Raw genomic sequence first — 25,269 nt, forward strand, 5'->3', positions numbered from 1 at the left:
AGTTAAACAAAGCATTGTTTTTTGTTTGCTTCTGCTATAAATTTCTTTGGATTGTGGGTAGTTCAGAAGTGTAAATAGATACAAAACAAATTTTGCAAGCAAACAATAATTTAAGTTGCATTTTTGATTTGGGAAATACAGAAGAACTTGTTATCAAGAGCAGACGGGACAAAGTAAGTTTTTGACAGATACACTCCCATGCGTCACTTCCAAAAATGCGTTACAGTTTTGAGTATACTCAGCATATTTTATTTTTAAGCTTACCTTTTTGATGAGAAAACATACATTTATAAATCCTGTACCTACTTAGAAATTTAAAAGATCTTTTGAATATAAAATTCTTAAAACAAAAATAAAAGATTTTAACTTTGTTATCTGTAAAAGAATATTTTATTTATTTATTTCTTTATTTATATATTTTGAATATTAGTTTTCTTTTTCTTTTCTGTAAAAAAAATCATTATAAAACGTACGCTCATAGTTGCAACACCATTTGAAAGTATCGCCATTTCTTTTTTGCTTAAAATAAACTTTTAAAAAAAATTAAAGTAAAACTTAAATAGAATATAATATTCTTTAAAATTAATTATTATTTTTAAACAATAAAATGTATACTCACATAATTTTTTATGTACAACCATAAAAAATAATTCTCTTAATTTTTATAAAATTGTGTGGGTATACAATGTTAAGTTATAGATAGAAAACTTAAAAAAACTTTAAATTTAAAAACAAATATTGTAACTTAAATATCACAATATCAATTCAAATACTTACCTTCTACTATGCACAGACACGCCTATTGTGGGCGGGTCATAATATATAAAATTCTTATTCTAAAAAAAAATTATTGATAACTTAAGTTTTAGAGCTAAAAGTTTAGATCTTTTGTAAATAATTTGCACTTAGAGTGAGAGAGACCATATTTTGGAAGGGCGGGAACGGACCGAGTGTGCACGGACGCTTAATGTTTGCGTCTATCTTCTGTTGTTCAACATTTGTAGATAGTACTCGCAGTTTGTGCAGTAAACAGCTGGTGCGATAACGTGACGTTTCCGACACAAATTGCATTCGACTGCTTTCGCAGAAGCCTTTACAATTGCATTGTTATAGACACGGGTGGGAATGACGGTGACGTTGACAGATGCACCGCCATTCTGTTGGGCGTTCTCTAGCGTTGGCATGCCGTTGGTGTTTTGCTGCTGGTTCGCTAGTTCGGCTTCACCTTTGGTGCCGGGTTCGAAGCTGACCTTCTTTTGAGACATCTGTTTCAATGGTGCTGGTGGCTGAAAATAAGGGGAGGAGTTTGGGGGAAGAGAGTTATTGTTACCAGGGTAGGCACCGTGTGGCAGTGGCACCCTCTGATAGGGCGATGGCCCATTTGTATGGAGTCGATCATCTGACAGTTGGTGGTAACCGTTCTGCTGGGAAATCATGTGATAACCGTTCGGTAATTGCTGGTTCATAATTTGCTGCTGCTGTTGTTGTTGCTGCTGCTGTTGCTGTTGTTGCTGCTGCTGTTGTTTCTGTGCTGCCATTTGCAGTGATACCAAATAGCTCTGATTTAAATTGGGAACTTGCAAACGGCTGGCAGGATTTGCGTTAGGATAGACCTGTTGATCGACGATTGGGGCTCGCGATCCAACGATGCCATTTACATTGGCGTCCATTTGTCCAGTGTTGCCACTGAGCATCTGCATGTGTTGCATGTTGGCAAGACTAGCGATGCCGCTCATACTGGTTCGTGGCGGTAGTTGCTGAACCAAGCCGTTAGTATTGGTCAGTGGGCTTGTATTGAGGTGGGGGCTGGAGTTGTTGGTGTTAGTATTGGCACTTCCGTTCATCTGCCCTGGTACATTTTGCATCCTGAAAATGTCCTGCATTGGAGTGTAAACTTGTGAACGCATGTTATGTGTGGCACTGTTAGTATTTGGGTTGGGTTGGGGTGGTGGCAGTTGTTGTTGTTGCTGCTGCTGTAGCGTTGGTGGGATCAACTGTTGTTGGTGAAATTGTGGACTGTTGCTGCCAGGATAAGTCATTTCGTGTCGGTTGTTTTCCATTTTTGGACTATTCTGGTGTCTCATCTGAATATAGCGCTGCATGTCTTGAGGCATGCTTCGCCTGGCATCCATTGCGGAGGGTGTTGGGCTTGGCTGTTGTTGTTGGGAGATATTTCTTGGAGTCGCTTCAGTTGAAAGCCTCAGCATGTTTTGCTGTTGCTGTTGAATAAGTTGGGCAGTGACTTTGTCATTTGGATTTTGGGCAGTGCGTAAGACGCGCTCCAGAATTGGGTTAGGAATGAAGCTGTCATCTTCTTCCTCATCCGCTGTGGCAACGAGAATGACTTGATCACAAAATGAAACGCTCTTCTTCTTGACTCGCTTAACGCCGTTTTGAGAGTTATTTAGAGTTTGCTGGACTACTGCGTTCAGCATTTCAACTTCGCGTATTTCTTCGGCAATCTGGCTTTGAGCAATTTCGTACTTCGGTTTAGGTAGTCCCGAGTTTGAGGGCAGTCGAGGTCGAGGGCAGTCAACTTCGTCAACTCCACTGCAACCTGTTGGACCTGGAAGACCATTCATTTGCGTTCGAATTTGTGGTTTACTGCTGAGAAGCTCCTGCGATGGATACGACCGGATTTGTGAATTCTGATCTGGCATTTGTTGTGGTGGTTGTGGTTGGAGCTTGGTTTGCTCGAAGCGATTGGCTAGATCTCTTACACTGTTTGGAGAACCCACAGCGTCGGGTTTCTTGTTTCTAAGGTCGCTTTGTTTCATCTGGAGCTCCTTAAGCCAGTTATCATTGGCAGTGGTGTTGGGAGAATTCTGATCTTTTCTCATCTTCAGAAGGTGTTGGCGCTGCTGAAGCTGGGCCAAAATGCTTGTGGTGCCTTCAAGAGTTTCCAGATTGCGGATTTTATTTGCCTCGAGAGCTTGGATCTGATTAATTTGCTGATTAAGTGGTTCCATATCAATTTCCGGAGGAGGTGGTGGGAAATCCTCACTCGCCTGTCTCGAATGGCAAGCTGATGCTGGTGGACTTGGATATGGTGGAAGATCGAGTGTTGAGTCCATAAGACGGCCATCGACTTCATCAACTCCTCCATCTGCATAGCCATATGGATTCTTGTAGCTGTTGTTCTGCTCATCGTGCTTCATTGGAGACTGTTCTGAGTGAACCTGTGCACAGGTAGTGATGATAGTCTGGCAGGAATCTTCACTCATGCTGGATATGTTTGAGAGATTTGCTTCGTGGAAGGGTTGGATGGCTTGGTCTTGTTGAGTTAAGGCAGAACTCGTCCTTAAAGGTGGTGGTGGAGCTACTTTCGCAACAACTGTTAACTGCCGACCACTACCATGGAAGCTCTTTCTCATGAGCTTGCTGCGCTCAAGGTTTGGATTTGCATTGCTTGTCTCGCGATAATCGAAATGTCCTTCCGATATGTATCCACTCGTGTTGTTTTTGTTCAAGCCCACGGTACTATCATCTACCGATACCATAGTTGGAGCTGGCTTTTCCTTTTGTTGTTGCTCCTCCACAGCATTTGCTTCAGTTAGGTCAGGCATAGATCGGTTCTTTCTTCTAATCAAGCCGCCCATAAGAAGCTTCCTGCGGATTTTGTGTTGCTTCTTACCGCTTTTATCTTTTTCTTTTTTCTCATCTTTATCTTCTTTGTGCTTCTTGAGGGTGTCCTTGGCATTTACAAGCAGAGTCTCAGCTACCGAAAACTCTCGTGTGATCTTGTTGCGATCTTCACTGCGACTTCGCTTGTCCTTTTCCTTGCTGCGTCCAAAGATGCTGCGGCTTTCCCTCTCCGGCTTTGCCGGTGGATCAAATTCAATTGCATTGTCGTCAGCAAGAATAGACGCCTTGATTGGGGTCTTTTTCTTGGGCAAAGTTGCATAGATCTCAATATTCTTGCTAACAGATTTTTCAAGAGTCTTATCCTTGCTGTTTTGACGGACGTGCTTGACGCTGCCACCAGCCATGATGTTCTTTATCAACTCTGGTGGATAATTGGTCTCTAGATCGCTGCCCTTCTCAACTAATATTCTGCGATGAAGACTTCTGGCTCTCATTATACAAGTATTGTGCTTCATTCGAGCGAAGGTCATAGTGTGTGGGTTGCTGTAGGGAGCATCCATTGCTGCTCGAGCTCTGCCTGCTGCAGCATTGCACAGTACCAGAGCGGTTTCCAAGTCATGAGATTCCTCAACTATTCTGGACTTCTCGAGGAGCTGATCGGCTTCTTGGCATAGCTTTTCACAGTCTCCGGTAAGCACTACCGATTCTGGAATCTTAGCTAGTTGGGGGTTGTGGTGCTTCGGTGGATAAGAATCTGTTGATGATAGCGAGAACGAGTCATAGCCCGGGTCGTAGGGCATACCAGCTTGCCTCGTTGGGCTTTGGGGGACCGCAGCAGGTCCTCCACGTTTGCCTACCATATAAAGGTAAGGATTATCAAGAGTTGTAGAAGAAGCCGAACTGGCACTGTTTCTATCACCACTCCAGTTTCCCGAATCACGTCGCCTCGGCTGATTCAGGTGATCTGGAATCGTAAGACCATCACTTGGTGGCGAGCCATTGGCCACTTGTCCCGACTCAGCACTCAAACTACGATGAAGATTCAAATGGTGCTTTCGGGCTAGCTGAGAATTCAATGTGTTCTCAATAGGTTTGCGATTCAAAAATCCTCCTTCTTTGTCTTCCAACGACTGATTTCCATTTTGAAAGATTTTATCTTGAATCACGCTTAAATTTTGATATTGTGCGTTTAGAACGTTCTCAACAGTTTTGCGGCTAATATAAGCATCGGTTTCGTCTGAAGACGGGAAGATCTTGCTCTGAATAACACTGAGATTCTGATAATCGTTCGGTGATCGAATTGGAGTTGGCGTTATGGCACGACGGGTATTACCCATTATGGGTTTCTCAGGACTGGGCGTGATGGCCCGCCGGGCAGTCGATTGTATAAGTTCTTGAATATATTGTGGGGGCATTTGCGGTCCAGCTGGTGCTTGGGGAACTGCATAGAGCAACAACAATGGTTGATACCGTCCACGGCTGCATTTGTCAACAACTCCTTCCCAATTGGGACCAACCTGCAAATAAAAAAAAATCAATAATAAGCAAACGGTCTTAAGAAAATTTAGTGCTATAGTTTGAAACTTACTTCCTTAACATTGGCATCATCGAAGTACACCCAAACCTTGAGCTTGGTATGGAAGAAGAAAGTAGTGTAGTGCTTTCCGTAATAGGAAACAATGCCAACAAGTTCGTGTTGGACGGTTTGTGCCCAACGCTGGTCAGACACTTGGTGGAAGACATCAGACAATCTTAATGTAGTACCGATGGCCTTTAAGACAGCATGAACCTGGTCCGCTGCAGGTCTTTCCGAATCCCAAACAATACCGATTGACACAACATCTGGTCGGTTGAGCAGTGCACGACAAATACCGATCTTAGCGCCACAGGAATTCTATAAATAAAACGAAAATAAAAAAAATCATCAGTTGAAGTCCTCCAAAGATAAATTAAAGCGATAGGACATCTAGGACCCGTATGTCAGCAATATTGGTCACTCATCATTTCATCATGATCATGATCAATTTGGACAATTTTTCTTTAGGTATCATTGAGGTTAACCAAAATTGACAGGTCAGAAAATTGACACAGCCATATGGTGTCTTTTGCGGTGTAGTTTATTTATATATTTCTTTTTATTTTTATTGATCTTACATAACAGCTTTCAATGAGTTTGATTAATGATGAAGAAATGTGTCATGATACAGGATTATATAGCTATAAAGTCACCACAGAATGGGTAACAACAAAAACAAAGCAAACACTCTGAAATCATTACTCACCGGACAGTCACGTATGTCGCCCATATTTCCCGCCGAACGGAGTAGTTGGCCAAAAGTCAGTTGTTGGTGATTTTGAATGGCCAAATTGTTTTGTGATGTCAGGGCTGATGCCGAAACATAGTGAACCATCTGTGAAGGAAAAAGATTAATTATTACAAATTTGATTTTTTTATTGTTGATACTTTCACTTCGTATTAACCGAAGTGAAGTTATTGTGTTTTGTCTTTAATAAAATAAATAAAAATCATTTAGTTAAAAACAGAATTAAGTAAAAAGACTGGAGAGGGAATTAAATGTCAATTTTGACAGATACATATTTGGTTCCGAATTCTATCGTAAGAGAAACAAATGTGTAAGGGAGCCAAATGTCAATTTTGACAGATACTTATGGTGTTCCGAATTCTGTCCTAAGAAAAATGCCTTAAATTTTGCTGGAATAATTCAGTAAAAATAAGTTTTCACTTTTAAACATGAACAAACAACATAATATTTAAAAGAACAAAATTAAAATTGTTTTTATGCGAAACAAATAATGTAAAAACGAAAGTAAAAATTCAAATTTTATACAACATTAATTATTCAGCAGTTTTTTGGCATTGAAAAAGAAAGTAAGAATTGTACTCAAGTAAATAAATAATTCATTATCAACATGAATACAACCTCTTATAAAAAGAATATTTAAAAATAACTATAGGATAGAATGACGCACATTTTTCGTTGTCATTTAACCCCCTTTCGCACGTTTGAAATAAGTTTCCAGCAACTTAAGTCCTGTCGGTTAAAAAGGATTTAAAGTTTGATAAGTTGGAGATTTGTAACTCCGAAGAAGTGATATGTTTCCGTGTAAAATGAAATGATAAACCAAATGTCAAAGTTCCTCCTTGAATTAAGTCTACTTTACAGTTTCTTTCATAAAGGACTGTCATTTAAACAAACAAAAAATAAAAAAAAACTGTGACTCACCTGAGTGAAAGGTAACTGTTCGGAGTTAGCACCACACTTGCAGACGCTTTGTTCAATAACACGCATCGCAAAACGACGATGGGCAATGCATGCCTGTGACTCACAGGAATCTCCATCATCCGGTGAAATATGTGAGTGTACACGATGCAATAAAAGCTCAAAGCATTCAGCTGCATCTCCTAAACATCCCAATGGAAATCTTCTTCCAGCTAATGGCCCACTTGCCAAAGCACGACGAAGTGGTTCCGGACATAGTGCTGGCTCGGAACTTGTTTGAAGTTGTTGGAAAAGTTCCTATAATACAACAAAAAAAAAACAATAAATCATTTATATTTGTTTGTTGGAAAATTGGTAATAAATGTCAAACTTAAATCTGATAATGGAAATCAAAGCAAATAAACAAATGTCAGTTGTCAAAAACAAATTAAAGTCAAAAGTGACATCTAAATATCAAATAAGTTATAAGCATTGAAATCCATAATCATTTTAATAAAATTTTTTAAACAAAACCATAATTAGTCACTCACAATAACGGCGTTAATACAACGATCACGATTGATTATAAGTTCATTAGTTGGACCGTGAAATTGCTCAGCAGTCGATGGAATTTGCGTTACCATTGCAATGCCCGAAGTTATTTTTGCAGTTGTTTTTCGCGTTAAAGTTGCTGATTTATTAGCATCATTTTGTTCGGCATATTTTTTCGGACTTATGCGTGGTAAAGTACCACCGCCACCGCTACTACCAGTGACACCATTTCCATTCGAAGAATTATTATTACTTTGATTGAACTTGGTTTGCTTTGAAGATTGTTCTTTTATAGCTTTTTGAACGGGTGCTGTAGCTGCTACGGTACCAACAATATTAGTTGGTTCTTTTCGTTTATAACGAAATTTAATCATTTTGATGCCGTTGATTATTCTATCTTCAATATGTGTACAGATTTAATGGCGTCAACTATAAAATTAATTTTTTATTGAGTGATTTTCTTTTAAATGTTTGTTTTATCTTGGAAATTTTCTTTTGGATACGAAGTTTGTTTTTAATGTTTTCGCAGCTGTCAATATAACGAATACACGGACACGTTTTTATTTTAATCATACGAGTATATATCTTGAGCAATGATTTATGAATTCAAAAAGAAATTTGAGTTTCATCGTGTAAATCAGCTAAAATCTTATAATTTCTAATACCCTCTAACAAAATGACAAGAAGCGCAGCTAACTTCACTCCCTTAACTTTTGACTTCCTATTTTACTGTTCTACCATCACAATCTGTAAAAATGTCTTATCGAAAGAGATGCAAAAAGAAGAAAAACAGAGACAAAAAATGTATGAAAAAAGATGAACTGTGTTCAGTGACAAAGGAAATTAAAAAAAAAGAAGTCGTTCAGGAAGACAGGAAATGTTCTTTTTTCGTGTCAATTTCTCTCATATTACAATTCGCAACAAGGAGTGACACAAATGCCAAGTTTTTTTTTTCTTTTAATACTTTTCTTAATGTCATGTTTTAAGCAAAAGGGTACCTTGAATCGTTGAAAAAGAACCAGGATGGTCTGGATAAACATTACATTTTGTAGAATGAGTGTTAAAAAAATGAGCACTAATTACTGTGTAACTGCTATAAGGGTATGTATAAACTACACTTCTTTATTTAGAATTTGTACTTTATCATTGTGGCATGTGGCATCAAGCCAAAAACAGGTGGTTGAAGTGGCAAAATCGAGTATCCACTTACAGAGAGAGTGTGTGCTTTTTTTGCAACCAGACAGAGAGACAAAATTAGCACATATGGCTTGTGATATACAAAGTTGCAAAGGGAAATAATTCTTAATTCAATTTCGTTCACAGATCTATCAAAAATAAATTGTCATTCTGACAATACATTGTCCTATTCATTTGACATAAGGGGTCAGTTAAAGTTGTCATTGATTGTCATCATTGAAGATTTTCTATTGTGATTTAAAAAAAAAGTTTGATTTGTTATGTTTCGCTTTTAAATTGAAGCTATTTATTTTAAAAATACATTATAAAAAGATACTTTATCTAAACCACAACTTCTCTCGCTGTTAATTTTTAATTTATTCCGTGTTGAAATTGATTTCAATGAAGAGCTGAGTTTTGGTTTTATAATTCAGAACAAAATCGGTCCACTGGAGGTATTTCATTAACTTTGTGTTTTCATCTGTCAGATTTCATTTAATGTCAATTTTAACCGAGCTGCCAAAAAAAGCTCCAAATGATTGGTTTGTTTAGTGAAAACCTTTGATCAATTAAAGATGGAGTTTTTTTTTATTTGTATTTACTTTCTTCCTTTCTCTCAAAAATGTATTGATGTAAACATGGTTTAAATGAAATAAAGAAACGTCAACAAATAGAATAAACTTCAAAAAATGTAATTTTAACAATCATCCCGATCTTTCACTGTCTAAACATTCACATTTCCTACGTACCTACAATTAAATTAAAAACCTTAATAAACTATTTATCGTCGTCACCATTCTGTCCTGTTGTTACAAATAGTTGTTTTTATGTCAAAACAATTGTTCATATGTCACTATTAGGAATTAGGAGCGGCTATTGTTAGAAAATATTGTTCATCTGTCAAAAAACTAACGGTAAATACAAAAAGTTTGTTTTTAAAACTTCTTATCGCAAAATACATAAGGAAAGAAGGGGTTTATATTTCTAAGATCTCGGAGATTTTTGTTTTCTCATAAATTTTTCTCACTTCTGCTGTCAGAAATCTATGAAGAGAATTTTTATGATTCGATTTTCAATAATTCTGTATCGCAAAATTCAAAAAGGATGAAAAGAAATAGAGAGCTTATTGGATTGGTGTATGGGAATAAATAGTGAATTGTGTTTATATTTCATTGTGACAAAGCGTTTTTTTTCTGAAAAAGTTCTCAGAAATTTTAAACAACATAAATTGGAAAATTGCTTTTTAATAAGCAAGGAAAACTTGTCTGTTTTGTAAATAAATCATTTTCTTTGACAGTCGTTTCATTTCTATGAACTGAGTTATGGATTGTAAAAAATCGTTATTATTTGACACTTCAACAATGGATTTAGAATAGATATGATGATGTCATTTTGTTATAAATCTTAACATTTAAGAATGACCATAGTTAACAATTGTTGACAATAGTTAGAAAAAGAACACATCACAAATCAGATCTGTCAAAATAAGATCTGTTTTTTCTTTTTCAACTCAGACATATTGGAGCGTTCAGGTTGCGTTTATTTTGTTCAGAGCTTTTAACAAAATTACCGTGCAGCAATAACAATATTTAACTTTTAAGAGTACAACAAATTATGGAACAGAGAAATGAACTGTCAAAAGTTAAATAAATGGTTGCGTTCAGAGTATTCACACAGGAAATTAAAAGTAATGAACAAATACTGAGCTGTCAAAAATAAATAAGCTTTCCATCGACTGCAAATTCATTTCTTATTGAAGGAATACATTGACAGCTAACAAAAATAATTGATAAAAATTGTTATTCACAATACCTATTTTCTTAAACTCCGTAGACAAAAATAAAAAAAAAATATTCACAATAGATCAACAATATTGGTTTTGACAGTCACAATGACATTTAATAAAACTAATTCATCGTTTTCTGATTCTGCTTTGTTCCTTTTTTATTTTATGAAAACATAATTAGAATAAGAAATAAACAAAAAATGTTTATCAAATGAAAGTGCTCATAATTTATCCATCATGCCTTTTAGTGTTTTATTTATTTTGGCATTTTCTATTTTTACAAATGAACATAATATAATTTCAATAAACATTCCTTCTTAAAATCGAATTTCACTTTCTCCTCTTAGTTTTTATTTTTTGTGTGCCAAAATTCTGGTTTAACCACAAATCAAAAACAAAAAAAAACCTCAACAATTTAATATTATTTTCTTCTTCTTTTATTCGATCTTCGTAGGTATACAATGATTATTGTTTTTTTTTTCCTGAATTCAAAATGTTTATAAGTTGTTAATGGTTTCATACATTTTTCTGTTTAAACAAATTAAAAATTGCACGTGATACGAATTATTGTTTCCGTCAAAATATGATTTTAATTTAAATATTTGCTGCCAGGAGTTGTAATTTGGGTTGATTTTAGCATAAATTTTGAATTAAAAAATAACAAACAATTATTCTTTTTTTAAATGTTAAATGTACTCATTCAGTGGCCTGGTTTAATTTCTGCTTTTATTCACAGTGAACACATCCATTGAGATTTGACGCTTTATTGTATTAACCTCCTTCAAAATGGGTAAAGAGTGTATTTTAGAGATAAGGAACTCCTACTTGGCAACACTATTTTCCAACTGTCAAGTGATTACTTTTAATTTGGTTTGACATTTTAAAATGAATAGAATGACACGTGAAGAAATCGTTCAAGTTTTGCAAATTTATTATGAAAATCATGGTTCTGCGGAAATACTTATTGTGTAAATTTTGTTTGAGAATGAAATTCACTTTTGGTTGAAATAATACGTCAATAAACAAATCGGCCGTAACTTTCAAGTCTTCAGCTAGTCGAAAAGACAGAATTGATTGACCACTTGAAGGAGCATATATGCCCCCAAATGTTGTAAAAACTCAATACAAATTGGACCTTACTACTCCAGAGGAAGCCGTGGCAGTTATATGCTAGAACTTTTATTATTATTTTATATCGATGCCACTCGTCCGAAAAATATAAAATACAAGACCTGTAGAATCTGTATAAGCTAAGGTTCTTTTTCACAAAAAGAATTTTGAATCTAAAGACAAATTAAAGATTGATGTCTAAGCCAATATTTAATATTTAGTTACGTATTTACTAAAGAACTACTTAAAGGGAATATTTTAGAACTTCAAAGGTTAAAGTGAACGTTTAAAACTTATGCAATAAATTAGAATTAGGAATTAAAATTTGTCAATTTAAAAACTTAAAATTTATTGCCAAAAGTTTACCATATTATTCTTTAAAAGATTTAAAATTATACTGTATAATCAAAATTTAAAAAAAATCTATTAAAAACTAAGAAAAACAATGTCAGACCAAAGCTTACTTTATTTTTTTTCAAGTTAATGTAAATCAATTAAGATTCAAAGATAGTAAGTTCTTAAGAAAAGCTTTTGAATGAATATATCTTAAAAAAACTTAAAGCACGAAATACCACTTGCAGGCCTTGAAATATTTGTTTAAATAACATATCCATATACATACAAACATATATAAAAACCTACTTCACAATATTGTACCTAAATACACGTGATTTTTGAACTCTTAATAAAAATAAAAATAGCAATGGTAAATGAATGTTCACATTATAAACAAGTATTTTGCAAAACTAGTTAAAAGTTGTTAAACTTTTTAAATAGAAAAACACATATAACATTAATATGAGTATAATTAAAGGCTAATTTTATCTTATGAAAAAAGGTATAATTATGACAAAGAAACCAACAGAAAATAAAATTTAAAAAAACGTAAGAGAAATCATCATCAATTATTATTTAAGTTTCTAATGATTGACAGAGAAAAAAATCTTTACCTTTACCTATTTAAAAAAAGAAACAAACGAGTATCTATAAAATCTCAGACACACCTGTGTGTTGTGAGAAGGGATTTACCCGCCTTTTAAAAGATTTCTTCTTTTTTTCTTATTTTCTTTTCTTTAAGTCTCTTAACATCGACAAAATTCAACACACAATAAACAAAACTGACCCGCTGAGATTGTTGAGATGAAATTTACCATCGCTCACTTGATCGTCTATTGCCTTTATTTCATCAAACAAAATGTCGAACTATATGATTATAATCTCCCGTATCAACGAAATCTTAAAACTTGAAGGTTCCAAACATAAAATATTCAAACATAGAACGATCGGAATATTTAGATAATGATATTCATGTCAGGTTTGTCACCACCACCGTGCCGCGTTGCTCCCACTATCAACACACCGCGCCACACCGCACCGGTGATGGTGAATCAATGAATTATATGTATAAATATAATTATACTATTAACTATTAACTTCAAGTCCCTGCTTATTCATATAATTATTATTACAAAAAGATACATCAAACTCTTACAAAGATAAATTCGTGTAAGTTTAGAATAATAATATATTCTATAAGGTAATTTCATAGAATGTAGGAATTATACCCTTTTTTCGTTTAAATTATAATTTTATTTGAAATTTAAATTCAACAAGCATCAACACTCAAACGCTATAAACGGACTTTTCTTCCCATTAAAATGGAAATTTGCATATAAGCATAAAATCAAGTTTGCTAGTCAGCTCTTTTGTTTTCCTCGCTATTGCAAGAAATATGAGCCTTTATTTTTTTTGTTTTTTTCTATTCTCCGTGCATAGAATTGTTCTTTGTCTTAAATGGAAGTTTTATTATACTCATCTATCTACATGGATATTTATTTATATGCAAAATAATAAGAATAGGTGTGGGAGAATGCATGTGGCGACAAAGACGACGACCACGAAGTTCAGAGATTTATGTTGATGGAATTAAAAGACAAATTAAATAAAAAGAAAGAAATCCAGTTTCAAACCAATGTTCTGCTTTTTTATACATATATATGCATGATTATATACGTGTCTGTGTGTGATTATAACTATAGGTTTGTGTATCCATTTTATGATGTTGACGATGATGCTGTGCGATGTGTATCCAATAAATCAACCGCGTAGCCAGAATTTAATTTCCAAAGAAAACTTTTTTTTATTGACCACTTACAAAATAGATGACAAACAAAAGGAGATGAAGAGTAACTTAAAACTTTTTTGATTTCATATCGTTTTATTTGTTTAAACTTTTAAATCACAGTAATCCACGAAGATGAGACGACGGTTTAAATTATAAAAGCCAAAACTGCGCTCAAAATTTACACTGAGATGCACACCGAGATTCTTTGGTCAATTTGTTGAGAGGTTATTTCTTATTTTTTATTTCTTTCTTGGTAACTTATGTAAATTAGCACATAACTATACCTATACTATATAGGTATCGAGTCGATTCACAAAATCGAACAGAGCACATTTATCCGTATACGAAATCCGTGCTTCGCAAAGCGTTCGCAGAGACTAACTGAACTCTATAGGGAAAAGATATAACTCTGCGCATTTCACTCACTTTGGATATTTTTTGATGAAGTATAGGTAGGCTCTTTTGGTCTGTTGTCGCTGTCCACCTGAGTACACACACCTGAGTGTGTTGTTACCTGTATTTTGTATGCTCTACCTACACAGTGTAGGTATACAGGTATAACCGTACATAAACACAGTGTAAAAAAACCTCAAGCCTCAACCCACACACTTGTAGAAAATATCAGGTTTTTACGAAGTTTTAGATTAGTATTTGTGAGGGGACAGGGGTGGAGTGAAGGGGCGCAGCATTAGGCCAAATTGAGGCGGTGAAATTTGAGGTTACCCCAGGAAAAATAATTTATTACTCTATCAAAGTTTTGTAGGACATTTCTAGTTTAAAAAACTAAATTTTTTGAATAAACAGAAGTACAAAAATAAAAACTGATATCTTCAATTGGAAACGCTAAATTTGAAAGGTGATATTTTTTTTAAAGAATCGAAGACTCGATACTTTAATTACATGAAAACGTTAAAATTTTTACCAGATGTGAAAAACTTCATTCAACGGAATATACAAATATTCTGAGAATGAAACCTTTTTTAATAACTTGTTATAATAAACAAGAATTCTTTATTTTTCAAAAGTATTCCTTTTTTGAAACAATCTTGAAAACTTACTAAATGGTTTTGTTCGAAATTTTCTTTCGAAGTTATCCTATACTTAGTCCAAAAACAAAAGAGAGTTTTGGAAGACCCATTTTCTGAGCAATGAATTTTTTTCAAATACATTTTGTATTCGTTGTTGTTTCGATTTTTATAAAATCTGGCCCAAAGTTTCTACTCATTTTCTCGCAGACAGCGAAATCGAGTCAACTCTAGATGTTTTTTATTATTTTCAACTTTTTACAAAGATCACATATCAAACGATTTCGTAAGTATTTTTATTGTGGTTAGAAATGTGTTCTCATAAAGTATTTTCCTTTCGGTGTTCTTCTTTTTAAGATTGTATTTTAGAGTTTAAAAGTATTCTTAAGGTCATTCTGGAAAAATGTTTTTCAATTTTGTGCCAAATTCAATTTTAGAACAATATCCATTAGCAAGTTCAAAATTCTCTTCCATTAATTGAGGGCCAATCTATACAAAAGCTCCTTTTTGCTTACTGTTTTGAATTTTCTTTGAATTAAAACAATTTCAAATTTTGTACTTTTGTTCTTTCGAAACTAACTTTTTTAAGTTTTTTTAACTCATTGACTGAAAAGTGACGATTGAAAGAAAAACTGACAGCTGACATACGACAGGTGAAGTTGACTGCTGACCGACGAATGATTTATATTGTTAAACACATTACCGTGGTTTTGCATTCCAAATAGACAACTTAAAAATATTCAAAATTTTTAACAACAATGAATTATATTGACAGTCACAATAACGTTTGATGAAATTGATTGATAAATGTCAATTATAAATGTTTGACAGTTAACATTTGCAATAATTGCCTTCATTCAATCGAGAATAATGAATGGAGGAAATAGACACAACACTATGAATAAAATGATTTGAACCTTTTTTAATATGAATTGTGAGCCCTGTAGAAACGCAGAGCCCTATGTGGTGACACGGTCAATACCCCTTCTTTGGCCGCCCCTGTACGGGGCAATAAACAAGTTTTTGTTTTGTTTCATAGAATCTTGGTTGCTGGTTGCTGGCAACAATTTTCCTTTGGAACATAATTCAGGTGTGCTCAGGTGTGTTTTTGTGTGTGTGTATCTTCCGTACACCCCCGTTTACCTCTGGGATAATGGGTATAGGGTTTCTGTTTTTCAGTTTTTTTTTTAACGACTTCTTCTTCGTCGTCTTCTTGAAAACAGGGAAAACTGCTAACTCTAAGTTTGAACTGATGAACGGATATTTCTGTGTCAAATGATACTCTCTTTGTTCTTTGATTCCTTTTGCTAAAATTATGTTACTGCAATGGCAATGCAATGGCGCGAGGATTGCTTGAAAGGGGTTTTGAGGTATTTGTTTGTATTGGTTTGCTAAATGTATGAGTGTTAGTTAATTCAAGCCTTTACTATAAAATAATCTTAGTTTAAGCATTAACTTAAAGAACATGCGCCTGCGGGGTATTTTTTTGTTTCTCTTCTTAACCATAAAATGAAAGTTGAATGTCGAATCAAAATAAATCGAACATCAGAAAACATAAGTGATTGCGGAAATTCTTTAAGGCATTATAAAGCTTTTTATGTAGCTCTAATATTTTAACACTTTTTCTTAAAAACCGTATATGATTTTATGAAAAATATGCTTAAATTAAAAGGTCTTGAAGATGTTGATGATGATGACTCTATGATGTTTAACAAAACGAGATATAACCCTAAATACCTTATGATGGTCAAAGTGTTTTAAATGTTCGATGGATGAGTCAAAGATAACATATATACAGAAACTTAAAGTGAGTCACGCGTATAAGATCGGCTTAAAAGACATTTAAACCCACAAAAAAAGGTCTTTCGGTTAAATTCGATGTGTCGATATAAAATGGTTATGTCATAGAGTAGAGTAGTCGTTTTTATAGGTATATGAACCAACATTCCATAACAAAACATCATTATTGGAACCTTGATGGAATTTCAGGGAAATTGAAATCGAAACGAAGGCATCGCACCCTTTTCAAAGTATTTTATTTATTTTTGGAATGTCAACTTTTGGGTGAAGGAAAAACGTGACCACTTTTTTGTGTTTGGTTGTTTTGAAAACAAATTTTTAACAAGATCTGATCGAGATTAGACTCTTTGTTGTTATCCTTGAAATAGGGTAATTTTGTTTGTATCAAAAATATTGTCACACTTTGTCTCAGATACAAGATTTGTAATGGTGACGTTTGCCTTGGAAAAGGTATTGTTTTATGTTTAAAAACAGAATTGGAAAGGATGCACAATGTGTCTAATAAAGAATTTCACATTCATGTAGTACGGCTAAGAAATGCTAACTCTACTCAAAAGCACGTCTAAAAATTTGTTCAAGAGTAAAATGATGAGGATTCCTAAAGAGGCGAATATTCTTTATCAAAATTATGTTAAACATAGAACATATTTTTAAATTCTGTCCAAGAAATTCAAAAGTGTTATTGGAGAGCATATTATATGCTGAATGGTAGTTCACATTTGAAGGACTAGGATATGAAAATCAAAGTCGAGAAAAATAAGAATGTTAATTTTAACAATCTAGAACCTTCGCTCGCAAACTCTTAGGAGTTTTGTCTTAAAAATGAATTTGGTTTATTCTAGATTCTCTGATGAAAATGCCAAGAGAGTTTCTAAATTCTCAATTTTCAGCCTTAATAAGCAAAACCTTTCTTTTCTATAACCCAGCATTATTTTCCAATTGTAAATTGTAAAATTAATTATGAGGTATGACGCGACAGTCAATTAGATTTGGCAATTTTTTTCAAATTAAAAATACATCATTTGATTACCCTAATTCTAAATTACTTTATTTTTGAAAACATATATAGGTAAATTGTGCCTCATTTAACTATGGTAATAAAAACAGACTTAACACAAAATGATAAATTAGTTTGTAAGCAAAATAAACAAAATCTTTTTAGAGTGGTTTTTTTCAAAACGTAACTTTTTGATGAGATTAGAATTGAAAATGTCAACTTTATTATCTGTCTGTTCTAATTTTCATTCCTTTTATCTTCAACTTATGCCGGCTTAAAGGTAATATGTTAGAACCTTTTCTGTTTTGTTGTTTAATGTAAAACATTAAAACAAATAAAGAACAAAAAATAACAATATGTCGCGCCGCGTCAAGTCGTTTCCATGTAAACAAAAGCATTTTTATTACAGAAAGGTACTCGTATATTTTTACATTTACTTTGGAATCAACCAAATTTATATTTGAATTTTAAAAGTGAAATTATACGCAAATGGTGAAACATTATCGTTTATGGAAACCTCACAATGTTTTATTATTTTGGAAAGAAAACTGACGAAAATACATAAATAAATAAAAACAAATATGTTCTCGTAAAATGAGGGGAGCTCACATTTAAAAAAAAGGGTTAGAATTTTTTTTATTTTTACTCGTACCTCATTGTTTTGAATTCATTAAACAGGTTGACTTTGGATGAGTTGAAGAGGGCAGGTTGATTTTTTATTTGTAAAGGTAGAAAAAGTGTACAAATAGCAGGATACAGTTTTTTGATAAAAAAAAGTGTAACAAAACCAATAATTAGTATTTGCATTGTTCTTTTAATTTCAAGCAGAACTTTTAAAGGCTCATTAAATGAAATAAATTCTCAAACTTACGCAAACCCTAAATCGAAATACTAATAAAGTTATGATTCTACTTTAATCCTATGCAAACTGGTAAAATATTAATCCCCTTATTTATTTAAATTGGGCACTTGAACACGTCTAAATAGTGACAGTAGGGACTTTTCTTTTTTAATCCCGAACTCTGAACTCTTGGTTTTCAGAACAATCTGAACACGCTCAAAAACAATTCTTCTCTAAACATTGTCTAACAATTGTGACTTCAAATTGAAATGCAGTATCTAAACATTTAAATTTAAGGAATTGATATTTTAATTTTTACTGAGTGATTTATACATATCGATCGGTCTTTTTACTTCAAGGGGTTTGTCATACTCTAAAAACTAAGAACAATAAAAGAAATCAACTTTGAAGGTGTAAACACACTTGAATAGAAAAGGAAACACAATTTTGAGTTTGACAGTTCAAGCTATAGATTTTTTCAACCAGAAAAAAACACTTAAACTGTCAAAGAAACACCAAACAAACAAACCTAGATTCAACAAAACGAATCTGTCAAATTGTATGACCTTCTAATAAAAATATTAATTAAAAAAAATCACTTTTCGAAATCGCAGAATCTTGAAATTTTGAAAAAAGGCAGGTCTTACGGTGTAAGGAATGATAGAAAACGAAAAAATTATGGTTTTCGGTTAGGGGGAGTGGTTTTCACCTACACACATTTTTAAGGCATACGTTCTTGAAAGGATTGCAGAATAACGAATTTCAGTTGTACATATGTAAAAATTAAAACTAATTTAGGCACACAAATAATGCACGCAGAGGGCGTGGGCGTGGTTTCCACCTACTTTTTAACTATGTATGTGTTGTTTTTACTAGAAACAATTTTGGTTCTTGTATTTAAAGTTATAAAATTTTGCAGAGATTTGTAAACAAATTTAGAAACGGAAAATATGAGGTTTTTCACCACTTTGGATGTATTTATTATTCTTTATAAGTAACACTGCTGATTCTTGTGTAATGTTAAAATTTAGTACAGTGACCGGAGTGTATTCAAAGTAAAGCCTTTAAAATTGAAGGTTATTACCGCATGAGTGTGTGATTGCCTTAACCCCATGCTTTTGTGTAGAAAACAAGCCACCTTCTACATATTTTTATTACCTTTCTTTCTGACAGATCATTTTACGCTCAATAATGAAAATCCTCTTAAAGTTACGAAGAAAAAAACTTTATGAGAATTAAACTAATCGCTTTGTGCATCATCTTTGCATTTTAATCCGTCTCTGCATCTACCTTAACACAACACCAAACTGCGGTGTACATTGACCCATAACACTAACAGACCATTATATTATACAGTTCTATAAAAAGCGAATACAAAAAAAAGATTTAAAAAGAAAAACTAATTCATGCTACCATATCAAACCGTCTCATCATCATCACCATCATCAACTAAAGGTAAAGAGGTATACTAAATGGACGCATCTTCAAGCTGAGATAGAAGAACATCGCATCGTTGTTCGTCGACAAGGAAACTTAGGAAAATTAAAGACTGTACTTTTTTCACCCGGTTTATTTTCTTTTTTTAAAGAGTTTTTCCTAAAGAGGTTTTTCTTTCTCTAGTTCCTTATGACATAACAAGTATATGGTGTGACGTCGGCGGCGGTGGTGATGGTGGTGTTGATGATGACTCGCACCGATTTTCCGCGCTGGATTCTCTCATACCTACGTTTGTGTTCTTTGTGTCATTCCCCCTGATGTTTTTTGAATTAAAATAGTGAGTATAAAATTATGTTGAAAAGGAATAAAAATTGATATGAATGTAACATTCTCCCACACAAAACATCAACAAAACAACAAAACACATAGGGAGGCAACAGAGGGTAAAGCAACCACAAACAAAAATGAATTCCCTTCTTAGAGGTTCCCTCTTTTTGTTGGATTAAACAAAATCAATCTGTTTTTTTTTTCAACTTGGATTGCGCACCGATAGACCATTCAAAACGTCGTCGTTACGATCGTCATCGGTCGTTGAAATGCTAGGATTGTTGCTTTTGTTTTCTTTTATTTTGGACTTGGGTAAGGTCTTGGATTTTGATTTGTTTGTCAGGAGTAAAGTATTATAAATCGAGGGAGTACCTTATTCATTTTGTTTATGAACAGGATTTTAATGAAACTTCAAATTTTATGACCCTTTAAATAAAAATTATGAGTAATTTCAATCTAAATGCATTCGTGGGAATGAAAGTGAATTTTTAGGGTGGAAATTATTACGACATTTTTGTATCTACAGGTATTTTTGTTTAATGATAAAAAGAAAATTACTGAACTATATGGAAAAATTCTTAGAATTTAAGATACCATCGTGGAAAGTCAATTAGGGGGCTTAAAAAAAAGAACTGCATAATATTTAAGATAAGCATGAAGGTCAGTTTCCAACTCGCTGAACAGTTATTATGACCTTTCACTCTTTAACATGTTCCACATAGTCAAAGGTTTATTATACCATCTGCACAGAGAGATAGACAGAGGTATGGCACGTCATTTAACGTGAATGTGAATAAACATGCATATACCTACATAATTAAGTCGGAGGTTAATGGTTCTTCGTTTGCAGAAAAAAATAAACAATAACAATTGCTTACGAATTCCACCTTTTTTTGTTGTGTCTGTCTGATTGTAAACATATTTTAGGTAGAGAGTCGTTTGCGTACTCCGTCATCTCAGCTGAAGATGTGTCTTCTATATGTACGTGTTGGCAAAATGTTAAATGGCTTTACCTCTGTATACAACTCTAAATGATACTTGAAGATGCACCGCATCTTGTAATTTCCAAATGTCATAGTGCATACATTTTTTTCTTTACACATTGGTATCATACAAAAGAGCTGAGTAGAGAACTCGATTTTTCCTTAAAGGTAGGTAAGGGTACGTACCTATATAAAAATTCCATATATTTTGATTGAAGATTTGTGGGAATTTTTCTAATTTTAAAAAGGACTAAACTATTTTGTGAGGGTGTGAAGAATTGTTAAGGAAATCTTATTTGTTGTTGGTCGAGTTTATTTTGAAACACATGTCGATTGGGATATTTTATTTTTTCTTGATGCAATGTAAGTGAGTTCTCACGTTTAAAAAAATTCGACATGTGTGCTTTTATTTTGGCGCGTTGGTTTTCTAACTGTCTTATCTCTAAGTTTTAAATAAGGTGAATAATAGAAAATACACGTTTCACGGTAAAATTTAGTAGAAAGATATACACGATATTTTGAACTTGATGTTTGATTTTGGAAAAGATTGTTGGAAGGTTGGGTTTTTTCTTCTTTTTATTTTTATGATTTGTGGTATAAATATAAGACGAAGAGTGGTACACATATGGAGAGGAAAGTATCATTCAAAATTATGGAATTTACACATCATTTTTGAATGAATTCTTTTGAACTTGTTAATAGTGAATCTTTTGTGAATTTCAAAAACTGAAAAGTGGAAATAAACATTTTATTGTTTTATTGGAAATGGAAATATACGCATTTGTAACATATGTGTCTATAAGTTTGTTGAAATCGTCAAACCTATTGACATAATGTGCATATATATTGAGAGAGGTTGGTATATCACGTAGGTACACAATGAAAAGTTTTACAATATTAAACAAAAGATTTAATAAAATTCTCACGTAGACAAATCTTTTACCTATGCACATTGCACATTCGTATAGACCTTATAATCATTTCCTTTTCGAAATATAAATATAAGACGCAGAAAGATAAGGAAAGAAAAATGATCATAAACTGAAAAATTTGACAAATGAAGGACTTTAAGTCCGGCTTAATATTTTAGAGGTATTTAGTAGATATGAATTATTTTTTTTTATTTTGACATATTGTGTCCTTCAATTTTATAGAAGACTGAATTATATATAAATTGATATAAAATAAAAATAAAGTGGTAAGAAAAATCAAAATAAAGAGTTTTAATCTCTTTTTTAGTTTTAACAGATCACGCATGTTTACTGTTTTATGGCACTGTTTAAAATCTTTGTTTCATATTTTCAAAATGCGTTCTTTTTTAATTAAGTTCATATCGAACTTTTTTTTAACGAAAAATTGTTTTCACAGGTGGAATGAATACGTGAAAAAAACTGCAGTATTTAAATGAAGGGCAGCTATTAGCACTGCGAGAACAACCAATGCTTCCAGGAAAAGTCACTGTTGTTGGATCAGGGGCCGGTAGAATCATTGGGTGGTATGTCCTCAAAAATGATGTAAATCAAAATTTGACTGAGAATAGTGAGAGCAACCGTGCGATGATAACATACTTTTTTTTGCGGAAAATGGAAAACTTTTCTTGCAGAATATGTGGTTTAAACAAGACGGTACTACATGCTACACAGCACCCGTAACAATGGACCAATTGAAGGGGTATTTCGGCGAACTAAACATTTTACGTTTAGGATCCGTCAATTGGCTCACTATGAATTGCGATTTAACGCAACTAAAGGCTCATGTCTATAGCTACAAGCCTGCTTTGATTGACGCACGGAAATGTTAGAAAAAGTAGCTCACCGATTCGGAAGTTTAGTAAACTGTCAAGACTACAGCCAGATACACGTTGTGCAAAATTCGATATGTGGTCATATCGTCGCAGATTATAAATGTAGCGGGTAATGTTATTATATGCAACATTTAATTTGCGGCATTTAATTTTTGGCAAGTAGCAATTTAGCTTTAGTAGGGATGTAACTTCGAGTGAACTGAAGAGCACGAAGACTACCATATACTTTTCCAATGGCACTATTAAGGTGGTCGTTCCATGTAAGGGTACGATTGAAAATTATCCCTACATTTCTGGCAGTACTGAAATGGTCTATGACTTCGCCTTCAAACTTTGAGGGATTAAGGACCGAAAAATCCAAGGTTTTGCAATAGATCAGAAGAGCTGTTGAGAGTATTTAAGCAAAGATTTTTGTTTTTGGACTATTCATTTTGGACTTTAAAAAGTCTAAAAGCGATATCAGTGTCATATAATCATTGTCCATTGCGATTCTTATATCATCAGTTACGAAAAGTAAGGCCGATTTGTAGCTGTGATTTGGACGAAAACAAGGTTAGTCTTTTAGAACTTCTTTGAAAGAAACGGAAGAAAAGCAATGGGCCGATATTCTGTAGCAATGTTCTGTAGTTATGCCGGATGAAGCACATTTCAATTGAAGTTGTTATATGAACACTTTAAACTGTTATTTGTGATGGTTTAAAAATCCAGGGCTAACAAAACCATTCTGATGGAATTTATTTAGAGTTAGGCCTTAGATAATTATCGAACTATATATCTCCGAAAATAGGGATGAGACTCCCTTTCTTTTGTTTTATTTATTTTTTTCAAATATATATCAAACATAAAATAAATCAGGCATAAAATGTTACATATTTATGTCAAGACTCTTTTTAAGTTAGCATTCAGCGGAAGTACTCATTATAGAGAAGCACTAAATGTGTGCTCCACAAAATACATTGATACAAACGAATATGTTCCAATTTTGCAAAGTTCTTCAAAGCTTTTCAGGCGACTTCTTTGATGAACTACTTTTGCTTAGTTTCTTAGGAAAACCATGAATCTTTCGTGAAGTCCTATATTCGTTACGAATCACCTCTTACCAACTTTTAGGCGATTCATATTTCACACATAATCATTCGAATATGTTCCACAATCTTGCTTTTGTGGAATGTATCTTTCCACTAAAATCCACAAAGATTTGTACTTCCACTGCAACGCCTACGATTATATTCATTGATTTCCTTCTGTCTTTGTGAGTGACTAATTTTGCCTCAGTTTTCAAGGTATGATTGCATACTTTTTGGCATCAAATAGATTCCACATACGTGTAAAATGTATAGAAACACAATCCACTTACCTTTAAAGCACAAAATATACAATCTTGCCCACTGCATACGTGCTGATTCAATTGTCTGAATGATCTTCTAAAAGCATCCAAGTGCCACAAAACCTAAAACGAAAAAAAGAAAACACCAACATTTAAAGCCAGAAATTTGAAACTTGAAGTCTTAAAGTTTTTAAAGAGAAATCCAATTGAATATACACAGATAAAAAATTCATATTATGGTAGTATTAGAGGGCTAAATGGAAAAGTATAGGTAATGTACACCATGTAGGCTACGCCTTAGCAATGAGTGAGTTTTGTGAAGAATTGTTAAACCGAAAAACCTGTTTGCTTTCAAGCCAAGTCGCTTACATTCAAGATATGGTTGGGTTTCTTAAGGAAAAAGCTACACTCTGTATAATGACTGTACTCGCTACGTTGGCGCTGCTGCTGCTGCTGCTGCTATATTGCTGGAGTTGGAAGTTGGAGCAAAATGTGTGTGTTTCGGTTCCAAATTCAAAATGGAATCTTGTCTTGGAGTTATACCTATGTCGGTCTTTCAAAGATGGGGGATTGGGGAAACGTAATTTTATCTCGTATGGCAATTTCCTCTCGTGGGCATTATTCTTTTCGACCACTTGGGTCGTGTGTTAAGTTTTACCCCTCAAACGTTTTCCCCATCAAAAGTTGTTTATTCACTTCCTTTCTATATTTTACTTCTTTTCTTGTCTTATAGACGATGTGACTTTGGTTGTTGCGAAGGTATATAAACGACGACGACTTGAAGACAAGCCTTACATAGGTAGTGAGGTATAGAAAGAGGTACGAGTATTGTGTTCGGGTCAAGCTCCACGGTTTTTTTTTTTGCTGTCTTTTGCTTTTTATATTTTTGGTCTCAGAGACTCGAAGTTGCTGCTGGAAAGATGTAGGTAAGGTAGAGGATGTTTGGTTTGGCGTTAGATTTAAAATTTCGTATCTGTTTTCTTTCATCTTTGAGATACATAACTACCTACACTATATGTATATACCAGCTTTAGGCTTTAGCTTTATTTTATGTATATAGCTGCTAGGTAGATTTGAAAGTTTGGTTATAGTTAGATAGTTAGGTTTACATGTGAATAGGGTTTTTTGGTTAAGTTTTTTTCTTTTTTCATGTGTGCCAGCTTGAAGCTTGTC

The 25,269-nt window shown here is 33.6% G+C and overlaps 1 protein-coding gene across 3 annotated transcripts in view; it reads right to left on the minus strand.

The window, feature by feature from the left end:
* Positions 1 to 450: 450 nt before the first annotated feature.
* LOC129946906 (uncharacterized) overlaps positions 451 to 25,269 on the minus strand; it is a 108,029-nt gene continuing 83,210 nt past the window's right edge. For 2 of the 3 annotated variants that reach the window (XM_056057282.1, XM_056057283.1), the window contains 5 exons: positions 24,127 to 24,219; positions 6,831 to 7,124; positions 5,868 to 5,996; positions 5,174 to 5,479; positions 451 to 5,102 (listed from right to left, as the gene is read on the minus strand). In XM_056057282.1, the coding sequence (XP_055913257.1) occupies positions 978 to 5,102; positions 5,174 to 5,479; positions 5,868 to 5,996; positions 6,831 to 7,124; positions 24,127 to 24,219 (4,947 nt within the window). In that variant the 3' untranslated portion in view covers positions 451 to 977. Of the gene's footprint in view, positions 5,103 to 5,173; positions 5,480 to 5,867; positions 5,997 to 6,830; positions 7,125 to 7,357; positions 7,788 to 13,585; positions 13,932 to 24,126; positions 24,220 to 25,269 lie in introns of those variants that run through there. The other variant, XM_056057281.1, reaches the window with a different exon arrangement.

Source organism: Eupeodes corollae, chromosome 2 (genome assembly GCF_945859685.1).
Source record: "Eupeodes corollae chromosome 2, idEupCoro1.1, whole genome shotgun sequence".
NCBI classification, from domain to species: Eukaryota; Metazoa; Arthropoda; class Insecta; order Diptera; family Syrphidae; genus Eupeodes; species Eupeodes corollae.